This window comes from Pygocentrus nattereri, chromosome 2, assembly GCF_015220715.1.
Source record: "Pygocentrus nattereri isolate fPygNat1 chromosome 2, fPygNat1.pri, whole genome shotgun sequence".
Classification (NCBI taxonomy): Eukaryota; Metazoa; Chordata; class Actinopteri; order Characiformes; family Serrasalmidae; genus Pygocentrus; species Pygocentrus nattereri.
Window position 1 is genome coordinate 52,508,445 of NC_051212.1, and position 15,376 is coordinate 52,523,820.

General features: G+C 41.5%; 1 protein-coding gene across 3 annotated transcripts in view; it reads right to left on the reverse strand.

The window, feature by feature from the left end:
* slc1a7a (solute carrier family 1 member 7a) overlaps positions 1–1,935 on the reverse strand; it is a 42,121-nt gene extending 40,186 nt beyond the window's left edge. For all 3 annotated transcript variants that reach the window (XM_017703337.1, XM_017703336.1, XM_017703338.1), the window contains exon 1: positions 1,571–1,935. In XM_017703337.1, the coding sequence (XP_017558826.1) occupies positions 1,571–1,705 (135 nt within the window). In that variant the 5' untranslated portion in view covers positions 1,706–1,935. The remainder of the gene's footprint in view (positions 1–1,570) is intronic.
* Between the last annotated feature and the right edge of the window lie 13,441 nt (positions 1,936–15,376).

Consider the following 15,376-nt stretch of genomic DNA (forward strand, 5'->3'; position numbering starts at 1 on the left):
GTGACTCCAGTAGAACACTCAGAGCAATCACGTTCTGGGTATAGAATGGGATTTTCAACCCCAGATCTTTAATGCAGTCCTGCTTCAGTGTATGTCCATGATTGACCACTAATCCTCCTTGGCAACTGGATCAGCTTGGGTTCCTTATTTCATAATCACAGTGTGGGATTTTTGCTGCCGCTTCAGATGTCTGTCAAGAAGATCAGAATGAAGATCACGAGGTCTGTGGTTGATTTAAAAGTCTTCTGAGAGGTAGAAAAGCTCTGCAAACTCAAGAAATGTCAATACTTTGCTCGGTTCCTCGCAGCGTATAAGCTTATAGGGATGACTTGAGTGTTCCGAGGATCCTGTTTACCATCTGTCAAACAGCACCACTGCTATACTTCATGTATTAAAGATTTTTTGGATTTGATTTCAGACTGAGAATGAGTACATCACTGCTGGTGGAACAAAACCTTGTATCTCCAAAAAGGTAACTTTACAGGAGAAGAACAAATGCTCTTAACTTTCAATGGAAGTAAATGGGTAAATATATTTTTCCAAGTCATTTTGGACAAAAGTTTTTCCCCAAGAACAGTGATATGTACAAAACTTTGCAAAAGTCAGAGACTGCCCTAGTGCATAATATTCATTTTTCAGGTGATTCCTGAGGAGATTAGACATAAAATATTCCACTACATACGGAAAAGTCAAAGCAAAATTAGTGAAAAAAAAACAAACAGCAGTTTCCAAAACTGGAGATCCAAAAATGAAAAGTTACAGAGATAATGTGTCTCCTAACAACCACCTGGAAGACACCAAAACTGCCCCCATCAGATAAACGGCACTTAAAGCTTTCGTCTCTGAGAGAGAAGAGATCAAGCTGCTTCAGATCTGAAAACATCCACAAGTGTTTCTGTCCATCCTTCCACTGTGAGAAGACCCCTCAGCGCTGTGGGTCTGAAAGGATGTGTAGCTGATCAAGAAGAACCTCACTGAGAAAAGGAGACGGACACATCGAACAAAGAAGCTGAACAGTGGACTGACCACCCCAGAGTCCAGACCTCAGCACCACTGAATGTGTTACTTCAGAAAATGATCAACCAATGACTGGACAGGTGGAAAATAGCCCTCCAGATTTCTTCAAAAAACTGAAAACATGTCATCTGAAAAGGATGGAAGCTATAATAAAGGTAATGAGTGGAAACATTAAATAATGAAAACCTGAATTAATATTCGATTTAGTTGTTGGGATTCTGCACAGTTTCAATGCATTTTTCTGAAAAATGAAAAACGTAATGGCCGTTTTCACTGAATGAAGTGTGGCCCTTGACTTTTGCACTGCACTCTGTATGTGAAGAAAGTTTCTCAATATCTATTTAAACATCGTCTCGGCTGGTCAGCTGGTCTAACAAAGTGAATGTCATTGCTAACAGACAGAAAAAGTTTAATAAGTGTTGACAAGTTGTTTTTAAGATGTCCAGTTCTGTTCCTGGTGTGCCAAAATCCAGTACCCAAGTTTAGGTGTGTTGGACACCAGGTCTAGAGATGGACTCTGCTTGGCTAGACGATGTGGAACCCAAGAACTGACCTGCTCTGAGAGGTGTTTGGAGCGCAGGAAGAATCCCAGCAGGCAGCCGACCACCACGGCCATCACGGACATGATGAGGAGGCCGTTCTGCTGGCACACATTCTTCACCCGGCCCCATGCTGCACCGAGCGCCATGGTGATGCGTCTCCACAATCCACTGCCCGTTCAGTCAGCCATGCATTCAACCCAGGTCAGTGGTGCAAACAGGCTGGAAGGAAGGTGGAAAACACTCATGCAGGAGAGGCCTAGGAACTAGAAAGCTGTAGAGAAGTGCCTGCTGTGGAGAAAATGAGCTTTTACGTCCCTTTTTGCTGGGTGAACGTCCAGGGTCGGTTACTCTTAGCAAGTCTAAAGCCCATCACATTGTCCAGGCACATACGCTCTGTCTCATTTCCTTTCTTTCTCTCTCTCTATCTCTTTCTCTCTCCACCTTACCACACCCCCTTCGCCTACTGTCACAGGCTGACCAATAGGGGGCTCTTCGACAGCTGGCGGTATTGTCCTGGGGTTAATACCAGCGATCCTATTAGGGCCGCACTGCATTAAAGGGATCTGGAGCTGGATTAAGGATCTTTGAACAATTGGAAAGGGGATTGTTTCAAACTACAGAAGAAAAAGGGAACAGCAGACTGAAGTCAACAGAATAACATCTATGTATGCGGCTTTATATGACTCCTGTAAACCCTGGGCTTAACCAAACCACACAAACGCAGAAGATCGCCAGCTGGGATATCTTTGTCCATTGGCTAGTGGACTTCTGTAGCCACCAGTGGCCACTGGGCAAGAGTGGAACAATCTGACTTGACAGACATGCAACAGCTCCACCCAATGATCACTGTAGAAGCTAAAAGCTGCAAAGGCCATGGCATGACATGACTGGGGATGCTTTTTAATCTTCATCCAACCAAACACAAGGAGCTGCAAAGACAAGATCCAAAATTCAAGATTCAGTCCTTTACTGCCATCCCAACAAAGTTGGTAGAAATTTACCTTAATGTTCTCATTTGAAGCCAAACACCGAAGACAGCAAGGCAATAACATACAAACAAAACAGGTGGGTTAGCAGCCAGAAGTCGTCTCAATGCATTTTTTGACAAAGTAAAGTATTTAAAGAGATGTTCAGTATCTTTGGCTTTTAGGAAAAGGAAGGTTTTTGTTTGGAATGAAGCTGTAAAGAAGACAAAAAAGGAAAAAAAATATGCAAATCCAACAAAGAAGCTGCTGTTGTTCTCAAATGAGTGGACTGACCACCCCAGCGTCCAGACTTCAGCATCGTTGAATGTGTTTGGGATTGCTTACATGGTGAAAATTGCAAAATGCAGCCAACTTCTAAGTCTGAACTTGAGACGTGGCTGCGGATTTCTTTGAAAAACTGACCGTGAGTCTGGTCTGCTGAAATGAATGGAAGCTGTAATAAAGGTAAAGCGTGGACACACCATGTAATGAAAATGCTGATATCGTATTCAGTTGTTGAGATTTCTGTGCAAATTTATGTTAAGTAGTTTTTTCTTGCGTTTTTCCGATGATGATGTTTGGACTGGAAGTTAAATAAATGAATGGTGGTCTCTGACTTTTGCACAGTACTGTATATTGTTGGTTGTTAAATCAGTTAAACTAATATTCCACTTAAATTGCAACTTAAGAGGCATTTGTTCACAGATTATTGTTTGATGTGCAGTATTGTGACTGTATGACCAAGTAGTATAGACCTTAGTATCACTGAACTACTGACCCAGATAGCAAGCATATATCGGTCCACTAGCTTGATAAGGTCGGCACCCCACCGACCGTTTGCCACTGCTGGTCCACCCTCGGACCACCCCGGTCCTGCAAACAAGCTCACACTAATTTTTACACTCCCCAAACAGATTTTACATTTAGATCGGAAAATAAACTTTAACAAATATAACAAACAACTGAGAGAAAAAAAATAGCGTCTAATCCTGATAAAAAATGATTTTATAGAAAGTGTTGCTGATGCTGAGCTAGATTAAAATGATTTACTACACTAATATACCAAGTATAACTAAAGAAAGGAAGGAGGGAAAAGTAAGTGAACTGGACTGTAAATGGAAAATGAGCGATGATGAGTGGGCTTTTTGTCTATGGCTCGCTGGAAGGCCGCCCGGAAAACAATGAGCAAAACTCCAGCAGAACGCCAGCTTTGCCATCAGTGGGCCGACAGTGGTGCGCCATCCTTGGAGGAGTTGGTTTCGTAGACATGGACTAAGTCAAGTCCTGGACTAAATTGCAATATTAATGGTGTTTTGCCAGTAAAATCCTATTTATTTATTAGTTTAATCTGGGTCTGAGAACCCAGCTCCAAGATATTTCATCGGTAGAGCTCTAAACAAGGAAAGTAGATCACGTCTATCTGTTTTCATAACTTTTAAATATGATATAAAAAAAATTGTACAGCTCACAAGGGTAGTTTGTCCACTACAGGACCAAAAATAGGAGCTGACCAATGGTTTTTGTTGTAGTTCATTTTCCACCTGTTTAAAGACAGCTTGAACCATCGTAATACCTATTTTACAGCTGGCTAATTGTCTTGCTGGCTACTTAGCTTAACTTACTAACAGATTAGCATTAGCTATCTTGCTAACTAGCTAGCACTAAATTATGCTAAGTGCACTTTTCCGAATCTACACACTCACACAAATGCGTACAGCTTCACAGAATAATGCATACAATCAAGCGAAACCTGTTTTCCTCTGCCGAACATGAAAATACAGGCAAAACAAGTGTTCTGTAAATGCTAATAGCATTAGCAGCCTAGCTAACTAGCGTAATGTCAGAAAACACTACACCGCAAAGTATTAATTCTAAAAATTCTAAATTCTAAAAACCGTTCTAGCTTACGTTCAGGTCATGTAGTGATTGGTACCTTTATCTTTACCTGGAAGAGTGAGGAATACGTTAACTTGTTGTTAGCTTTAGCTGCGAGCGCTAGCAAACACAAAGGAGAACAGCTTTCACTATCATTGATGGTAAAAAGCCAAAAGTTGATGCCAAAAGTTCTGGTACTTTGTTCTGTGGAAAGAAATCTTTGTGAGAATAAATGCACTCTAAATGCAAACATTCATGTGTACAAATAGGACTAGGTTCCTGCTGAAAAGGGACCAACAGGGTTCAAACCTAATGGTTTTGCTTTCTAATTGGAATTGGCTTAATTGGTTCCAATAGAGACCACTAATTTCATGTAGAACACCTTTAGATTCCATTAGCAAGCCATCTAATGCATTTAGAATCAGCTATTCGTCACCTGTTAAACCATTAGGATATTTTCATGGTTATATCAATTCATTAAAAAGCCAAAAAAGACACATTATAAAATGAAACACTTAATGGTTTTTATGGGCTTTTCCAGCAGGGATGTACAAAAAAGTGCAAATACACTATATGGTCAAAAGTATGTGGACAACTGGCTATCACACCTATATGAGCTTGTTGGTCATCCCATTCCAAAACTATGGGCATTAATATGGAGTTTGCCCCACTTTATGGCTAAAACAGACGCCACTCCTCTGGGAAGCTTTCCAGCAGACTTTAGAGTGTGACTGTGGGAATTTGTGCCCAGTCAGTCAAAAGTTTAGGACATCAGATCCACTGATGTTGGATGAGAAGGTCTGGCTTACAAATGACGTTCTAGTTCATTCACAACCAAAGGTGTTCAGTGGGGATGAGGTCAGGCCTAAAATGTCTTTGTATGCTGTAACATTAGCATTACACTTTATTGGGGCCTTGAAAAACAGCCCATTATCCCTCCTCCACCAAACTTTACTGTGACACTATGCATTCTCCTGGCATCCTCCAAAACCAGATTTGTCCATCAGACTGAGTGATATCATCACTCCAGAAAACATGGTTCCACTGCTGCAGAGTCCAGTGATAATATGCTTTACAGCACTACAACCGACACTTGGCATTGCTCATAGTGATCTTTGGCTTGTTGCAACTCTTCAGCCATGAAAAAACATTTCTTGAAGTCTCATGACGCACAGTTCTTGCACCGATGTTGCTTCCAGAGCCAATTTGGAGGTCTATAGTGAACGATGCAACAGAGAATAGGTGATTTTTTGCCAGTGAACTGTAGTCTAAAGCCATCATTTCATGCATAGAACTATAGAACTAGTAATAACTTTACAAATGGTCTCTCTTTCAGAACGGGGGCAGCCTAAACATCTTTCCTCCAAACTCTGAGCAGTCTATTCTGTTTGGTATTGTGATACGTGCGTCATTTGTTTCCTGAATAATTCCCCATACCACGTCTCTCCTGCACAGTAGCCAACTTGATTTGTCTGACATCCTGAACATTCAATCATCATCCTACAGCGGGAGTGTCGTCTCCCAAAGAGGCTCACTGCGATGATACTCTTCCTTCTCCTTTTAATGGCTTTGGCGTCATCAATCAAAAAGCCCAGCATCTCAGCAGACTGATGTTCCTCCAGCAGTGGAGAAATTAATTGCTCTGCACAGAGACTGTTATCAGCCAGGCCTCAAAAATAATGTGGCCATAAAACCATAACTAAAACTTTTAATTCAATATGAGAGTGGCTCATCTTTCTTTAATCACATACAGCCACCACTAAGGGGTCTTGAGTGAAGTTGATTGTCTTGATGTTCTTCACATGCCAGATTAGCCCAATAGCTTTGGAATCATCTGACTGGCTTCAGGGAATTGAGACCATGCTTCTTCACTAGTGTTACTTTCAATTTAGAGAAATTATTTCAGTGTTGATTTGGTGCAGTGGAATGTTATGTTCCCTGACTAAAGGTACTGAGATGTACCCTTGAGGGGCCCACCCCAGTGACAAGAGGGGCACTGCCCCAATGAAAATTTAGTACCTTTTTTCTGAGGCCTTAGCAGTGCAGTGTGAAAGTAACTGGAGACTGACAGTTGCTTTGCTCTGAACTTCAGCATATTGGATTTGAACTGACGTGATGACCATGGGTGATGCAGAATGTAAGCTTTATTTTTATGGTAGTCTTCATTGGTGATCCATACAGAACCTACACCTCTTTTTACTCCATGTAGTTTCTCTTTTCAGGGGATGAAAAGTAATTGGACAAGGTAACAGTCTTATTTAATAAACCCATGTTTCACCAGACACTCTGCCAAGCCTGTAATTCAGGCATTGACAGTTCCTGCTACAGTTCCTCCTGTTTCAGGACCTTTTTTCCTCCAACCCCGTCTAAAGAAAGTGAAGTGTTGGGTGGCTGACTTGGCCAATTCCACTTTTTAATCCTCCAGAGACCATAGCTACTTTAGCTGTAGGCCTAGGTTTCAGGCAAATGCCCTGATATGCAGTGGAGCACCATCCAGCCCTTTGTCCCAGAACTTTACAGGCTACAAAGTTCACATGCAAATGCCACATCAATTGTAGTTCCAATTTTTTGTTTAGTCAGTGAATCTGGTCCTAGACATCTAGCCTGCTTCCAGAAACTTTTGCGACTGCTCCTGTCCTTCCTCTCCACTCCTACTCTTCTTGTTCTACCATGGAAGAACATGGAGGAATCGAGGAGGAGAGAGCAGCAAGAGGAATGAAGAGAATAAACAGAAACATCTCCAGTATTTGGTCAGCAATTAAGATGGCATCATGGTAGTGATATAAATACACTTAATTCACTTAATAGTTTTTACATGTTAACAGTAATGCTTCACTTAAATCCTACTTAAGAATACAAGGCTAACATAACTGCAGTGCAATCATGGTGTTATAGTTGGAGAGGGAGGGGACATTCCCATCTCTGCATCTCTGTTCTCTTTTCCTTCCCAAAGATGCAATTAACATGCATTTTGAATCATTTTCTGTAACTCTTTTAAAATCTTTTGGGAAAACAAAAGATTTCACTTGGCAGATGCCCCATCTATCTTGAGACTGCCATAGCAGTACAGGCATGTTTTATACATTTGTTGCTTTTCATATAAAAATTACGGCAAGCTGCCATCTGCTAAAATGTTAAATGTACCCATAACAATTCTGCACACCATATGGTGAAGGAAACAAAACACAAGTAAAACAACATGGAACACAAGGAACATGGGTGTCCCTCAAGGTTCAATTCTGGGTCCGCTATAATACTTACAGTTTGTTTAGCAAAAAGTAATTGTTATTACAAACTCGTTTTTGTTAACAACATGTTATTTTCTGTTTTCCTGGTGTTCATTAGTAAACGCAGCGCCCAACAGTACCACCTCTCTAGGAGGATAAATGCAAACACACACCTGTGCTGATGTGTAGATAGCGTGAAACTGGCCTCCACACAAAATGGGAGGGTGTGTTGAAATAAGTCTCAGAAACACGGTGTCTGCGATCCGCATTTCACGTTGCCTCAATTAGTAGAGATTCACAGCCACAGTTAAATCCAGTTCATCAAGTACATTTCATGTTATGAAAAGAGCAGTGGGCCAGGTAAGCCTTCCGTGAAAGTGTGGATTTATTGCATCTTACAAAGCTGCTTAAAACTGCTTAGTGAGTTCCTCTGATGTCCTAAGTAGGAAGTTTTAAATGGAAAGAATGGTTATTTTAATCCATTCTACCTTCTTGAGGCTGTTGTTGGAGCATATGTAATCAACATGAGTGCACAATTTTCTCTGCATTTATGATGCGATGATAGAAGAACATTGTTGAAATTTTATGTTGAGTGCCACACCATCCCAGGTGCTGTATGTTTAATCTGTCTTTGCTGTCCTTCTTTTGCAAACAAAGGGAGATTGATGCTCCAAGGCCGTTTCAAGCTCCCCTTTCATGAACACATGACTGGTATGCGCTCGGAGCATGCCTGCGTTTCTTAAGTGCCTGCTGTTGACCTGTGGCTATTCAATCTCTTTTGCTATTTATCGTCAATTGGCTTGGACACAAGCGCTCACCATGGATTACAGGAGGTGTTGGAGACTAGTCTGTCTCATTCATTAATAAAGGGAAGTAGACTGTGGTGAGCTTCTCAGTTTGACTTGCACAGAAAACATTACAGTCTTTCTGACCGCCAACTCTGCTGACCTTTAGAACTTTCCTGAGATAAAACAAAGCTATGAAATCATTTTCAATAACCTATTTACAAAGGCACTGCCAAAGACGTTGGCACAGCATGCAGAAAATGAAAAATAACTGGGAGAATCTACTGTATTTCATTGAAAACAATACAAGGACATGATACGTAGTGTTTTATCTTTATCAACTTCTTTGCTTTTTTGTAAATATACACTCATTCTGAAACTGCCAAATGTCTGCCAAAATAGTTAGGACAGGAGCGATTTTAGACTAAGAACATTGTTAAATGGTTGTAAAATGTTAATTATATTGTGTTATTATATATTAAATTCTATTATGTTGTACCCATGCTTGGAGAGGCCTCGTCCGTTATGAACAAGCATGGGTCGAGGCTCGCTGCTTTGACTGGAGTCAAAATAAAAAAGGACCCAAACAGTACCTGCTCTGTGAGGGTCCATGGGGGTCCTGACCACTGAAGAACAGGGTAACAGAGTATCAGAGAAACAGATGGACTACAGTCTGTAACTGTAGAACTACAGAGTGCAGCTATACAGCAAGTGGAGCTGATAAAGTGGACAATGAGGGTAGAAACAAGGAGGTGGTCATCATGTTACGCCTGATAATGCAGGCAAAACATCCTACTATATGTGAAGTAGCTAAATTTCAAAATATGGGACCCTTTTAACCTGAATGTTCAGTTTCACATGGCTGCTTTTAAGGCCTTAAACTCTGCAAACATTTCTGGCTTGGTATGTTTTTTAGAATGATGCATTTCACACCAAACCGGAATGAATGTATTTACATCTTAAACACCGCCCCCCCCACCACCACCACCACCACCACCACCACCACTTTCTGTACACACAGTTCCAGTGTAGAACATTTGTTCAACCTAATCAAGACATTTTACTCATGCCAGCAGTTAATAAACGGCCTGTCAGGTTGCCCAGTTTGCACGGCTATGCCTGCTGCGTCTCTATCCGCAGTGAAAAATTAACCGCTGTCAATTGCAACCTCGCGCTAAGACCTGGAATACGTTCACCATGGCTCATCAGAGCGTGAGTCATCCAGAGGATGACCATGACTGCAGTTAGTCCTTGGCTAGCTCAAGCAGCAGCTTGCCAGAATAGTAAAGGGGTTTGAGAGGCAATGATGAGGTGATACTGCACAGCATAACATCCAGAGGAATGAGGCCTGGTTCTGAAGACAGATAGGCTAATTAGAATAGCATTTCAGAGGGCACTACTCCCTAATGGCTGAGATGGAGAGGGAATGTTTCAGATATCAATATTCCCTGATTACTGAAAGCCTTCATATATACCTGAAGTCTAAACATTGTTGGTGGTCTGCTAGGCCTGCTGCTTCGTATGCCTGCGTTTTGGCATGCCAATAAGAGAGATGCGTCTGTAAGACCTGCCTGCAATTTTGAAAAATGACTGACTGTTACTCTCCTCGTTTGTGTGAGTCTGTGGGTGTGATTGAACTGTTTTCCCAATATCAGCGTTGCATCAAACCTTAATAAGGGTGACGTCTCTCAGTAATTGTGCTCCCGTTTCACCTAACGTGAAAGCTATCTTTAAACATGTCTGAAAGCCTGCTTGTCTGGCTGTCTCTCTGAAAGAGATTTCAGATGTTGCTATGTATATCAATGACATCGGGAGAAAACAAAAGCAGGCTATATTAATATGAAACAGGCCTACTATTAGATCCATTGTTTAAGAGCTAATGAGCTTGGGGGCAGTCGTGGGTTGGAGGTTAGTGAACCGGCCCTGTGACCGGAACGTCGCCTGTTTGATCCCCTGAGCCAGCAGTAAGTGAGTGAAGCACCTTTGAGCAAGACACCTAACCCCCAACTGCTCCCCGGGCGCTGTGGATAGGGCTGCCCACTTCTCTGGGCAAGTGTATTCACTGCCCCCTAGTGTGTGTCTTCACTAGTGTGTATGTGGTGTTTCACTGCGCGGATGGGTCAATATGCGGAGGTGAAATTTCCCCACTGTGGAACTAATAAAGGCCTCTTAATCTTAAAAAGTGCAGTAGGGGAGCATGAGGAGCAAACTAACACAGACGTTTTACGTTGTTAAAGAAGGTCAAGCCGTGTGAGCTGCTGGCCACTTCAACACATTTCCCAGCCACAATCTCCCACCAAAATTCAGAGTGATCGGTCTGCGTTTTAAAGAGATCTGTGCCAAAGAGTGTTTTCAGGCCATGTAAGTTATTTTTTTCAACACAATTTTTTTTGGTTACTGAGGTGTTATTATATTATTATAATAATTCAACCTTATATTTAATCAGCATCTTGTTTCCTACAACATAGGACCGTTTAGAAGCAGCGAACAAGCTCATAGCAAGTGTCAACTAGGGTTAAGTGTACAGTCTATGTACTGCGGGGTCAGTTCTTACACGCCGTTGCTAAGCCACCATTAGTAAACAAAGACAAATAAAGTCAATTTTGTCATTTTTGTTCCATGTTTGCACAGATTTTAAGATGAAAGACAGAATCATCTGAAAATAGTGATTTTCTTCTGCTTTACTAGTGTCTTTCAGATGTCGGTATTTTGGTTTCAAATAAGTAAATGAATGAAATTAAAAGATTAAGATTCCTTTATTAGTCCCACAACCGAGGAAATTCCACCTCCACATTTAACCCATCCGTGAAGTGAAACACCACATACACACTAGTGAGCACACACACACTAGGGGGCAGTGAGCACACTTGCCCGGAGCGGTGGGCAGCCCAATCCGCAGCCCAGGGTACGGTATGGTACATTGGTATGTTCCAGCCTCAATTATGGCCGGAGCTTAGACTGTAAGGCCTGGGCTGAGGGGGGCCATAGTGGGTAGTCTGTAGTGCGTAGACGGGTAGCCGGTAAAGCCTGTCAGCTAGCCGGTAAAGCCTGACGGGTAGCCGGTAAAGCCTGACGGGTAGCTGGTAAAGCCTGTCAGCTAGCCGGTAAAGCCTGACGGGTAGCCGGTAAAGCCTGACGGGTAGCTGGTAAAGCCTGTATACTAGCTGGGAAAGCCTGACCGGTAGCCAGTAAAGCCTGTCAGCTAGCCAGTAAAGCCTGATGGGTAGCTGGTAAAGTCTGACGGGTAGCTGGTAAAGCCTGACGGGTAGCTGGTAAAGCCTGACGGGTAGCTGGTAAAGTCTGACGGGTAGCTGGTAAAGCCTGACGGGTAGCTGGTAAAGTCTGACGGGTAGCTGGTAAAGTCTGACGGGTAGCTGGTAAAGCCTGACGGGTAGCTGGTAAAGCCTGTGTACTAGCTGGGAAAGCCTGACCGGTAGCCAGTAAAGCCTGTCAGCTAGCCAGTAAAGTCTGACGGGTAGCTGGTAAAGCCTGACGGGTAGCCGGTAAAGCCTGTGTACTAGCTGGGAAAGCCTGACCGGTAGCCAGTAAAGCCTGTCAGCTAGCCAGTAAAGCCTGACGGGTAGCCGGTAAAGCCTGTCAGCTAGCTGGTAAAGCCTGACGGGTAGCCGGTAAAGCCTGACTGGTAGCCAGTAAAGCCTGTCAGCTAGCCAGTAAAGCCTGACGGGTAGCCGGTAAAGCCCGTCTACTAGCCGGTAAAACCTGTCAGCTAGCCGGTAAAGCCTGACGGGTAGCCGGTAAAGCCTGACGGGTAGCTGGTAAAGCCTGTCAGCTAGCCGGTAAAGCCTGACGGGTAGCCGGTAAAGCCTGACGGGTAGCTGGTAAAGCCTGTATACTAGCTGGGAAAGCCTGACCGGTAGCCAGTAAAGCCTGTCAGCTAGCCAGTAAAGCCTGATGGGTAGCTGGTAAAGTCTGACTGGTAGCTGGTAAAGCCTGACGGGTAGCTGGTAAAGCCTGACGGGTAGCTGGTAAAGTCTGACGGGTAGCTGGTAAAGCCTGATGGGTAGCTGGTAAAGCCTGTGTACTAGCTGGGAAAGCCTGACCGGTAGCCAGTAAAGCCTGTCAGCTAGCCAGTAAAGCCTGACGGGTAGCCGGTAAAGCCTGTCAGCTAGCTGGTAAAGCCTGACGGGTAGCCGGTAAAGCCTGACCGGTAGCCAGTAAAGCCTGTCAGCTAGCCAGTAAAGCCTGACGGGTAGCCGGTAAAGCCTGTCAGCTAGCTGGTAAAGCCTGTCAGCTAGCCAGTAAAGCCTGACTGGTAGCCAGTAAAGCCTGTCAGCTAGCCAGTAAAGCCTGACGGGTAGCCGGTAAAGCCTGACCGGTAGCCAGTAAAGCCTGTCAGCTAGCCAGTAAAGCCCGTCTACTAGCCGGTAAAACCTGTCAGGTAGCTGGTAAAACCTGACTGGTAGCTGGTAAAGCCTGACCGGTAGCCGGTAAAGCCTATTAGCTCATTTTAAAGCATTTTAAGAAAAAAAAATCTGATGAAAAGTGATATCATGCCATCTCCATTTGTCCACACTTCCTGCGGCTAACAGTGCTTCACCAACATATAATTGGATACCCTCTCTTTTCACCATGATGGCTGTTAGCCTTGATACACTGAACTCTGCACACCGCTGAAATGCACAAGTGGGATGCACAAGGCTGTTCAGCATTCAGCTCATTACGCAGACTCAGCAATGGGCGGGGAATCAGCTGCTCGGGCCTGCGGAGGTTTTACTCCTGCAGCTTATGTGTAAAGAGTACTGAAGTCCTAACTTGGGCAAAAGTACACTTAGGTATAGTGCAGAGAGAATACCTGAGGAGAAAGATAAGCCTATTCCCTCTGGGAACTACTCCAGGAACAACATTTGTACAGTTAGGTGACCTTTCTTTGTCTAATCCCTGAACATCTGGGCTCAGTTTGGAAGTATAGCAGGGTAAAAGGTCAAGTAAGCCGGGCCTACAAGTGTTGTAGCCTGGCAGCATAAGGTGGCTTTCCTGTGGAGAGAATCGGTTTATACCTTAAGCACTGACTTATGCAGACACTCTGAAATATCAGTGGACTTCATCTTTAAGTTTAAAGCCAGTAAAGTCAATGCAATGCAATTTACTTTTCAAAACACCTTGTGATAGCCTTGGCATCATCTCTTCATAAATAATAAAGTGGTGCTTTATAAATCCTTATTCATTACTTATGCATGCGCTATGAAGTCACTATGTCGGCCTTCGGACAAAGCGCTGCGTTCCCACTGGTCCTGTAGTGGAGCTTTCAGTGTCTTAAAGAAAGCTGTGAGCAACAGTGAAGCAAAATACAGCCCAATTTAGTGAGACATAATAATGATTATATTCAGCACGTTTACCATAATTATAGCTGAATAAATACATAATTAAGAAATAACTTCTCATAATTATGAGATAGCAAGTAATAATTATGAGATATTAAGTCATAATTATGAGAAAGTAGGTCAAAAGGAGTATGTTTGTCATTATTATGACTAAGTCATAACTATAAGATATTAAGTCATAATTATGAAGAAGACAGTTTTAATTATGAGATGGTAAGTCATTATTATAGACCTTGTCATTATTATGATACAGTACATCATGATTATGAGATATTAAGGTACAATAATGAGAAAGTAAGTCATAATTATGAGATATTAAGTCATAATTATGATCAAATAAGTCATAATTATGAGACCGTATGTCATTATTATTAGATACCAAGTCATAATTATCAGATATTAAGTCATAATTATGATTAAGTCTTAATTATGAGATGGTAAGTCATCATTATAGACCTTGTCAATTTTATGATACAGTAAATCATGATTATGAGATATTAAGTCACAATAATGAGAAAGTAAGTCATAATTCTGAGATATTAAGTCATAATTATGATAAAATAAGTCATAATTATGAGAACATATGTCATTGTTCTTAGACACCAAGTCATAATTATCAGACATTAAGTCATAATTATGATTAAGTCTTAATTATGAGATGGTAAGTCATTATTATAGACCGTGTCGTTATTATTATATAATAATAAGTCAGCGATATAATAATATAAGAATATAAGAATATAATGGCAATGATTATGAGATATTATGTCACAATAATGAGCAAGATATTTATGAGAAAGGCTGTCATTATTATGCTAAGCCATAATTGTGAGAAAGTTATAACTATGAGATTTTAAGCCATAATTCTGATATATTAAGTCATAATCATCAGAGAATAAGTCATATTTATGAAGAAGTACGTCTTAATCATGAGATATCAAGTCATAATTATGAGAAAGTAAGTCATAGCTATGAGAAAGCATGTCATTATTGTGAGATACTACATCATAATTCTGAGATATGAAGTCATAGTCATGAAGGAGTAAGTCTTAATTATGAGAGTCATAATTATGAGATAGTTGTGAGTCATTGTCTTGAGATCATAAGTCATAATCATTAGATATACTGATGTGCAAGAAAGGCATGAGATATTAAATCGTAATTATGAGAAAGTAAGTCATTATTATGAGGTGTTCAGCCATAATCATGACACAGTGAGTGGTAATTATGAGATATTAAGTCATAATTATGAGAACGTAAGGCATCATGAGATACTAAGCCATTATTAAATAAGATCTCATTATTATGATATATCCAGTAATAACAATAAAATGCTATGTCATAACTGAAAGTAAAATCTCATGGAAAACTTTCTCTTTATTATGATATAAGAAATGACTATGCTTTTTTATGAGTGTTAAAAAATATGTAAAGAATTTTTAAATATGTAGAAATTACATAATAGGGTATGTTTTGATTTTTCTTTTTTTTCATAATTAAAAAATTCCACAAATTTTCCCAAAGTTCATATTTGCTGTATGGAAAGGAAATCTGAATACGTTTGTCTGCAGTTTATGGAGCCCCACTGGTGACCTCCCATGTAAATAAAAATAATGGGTTGTC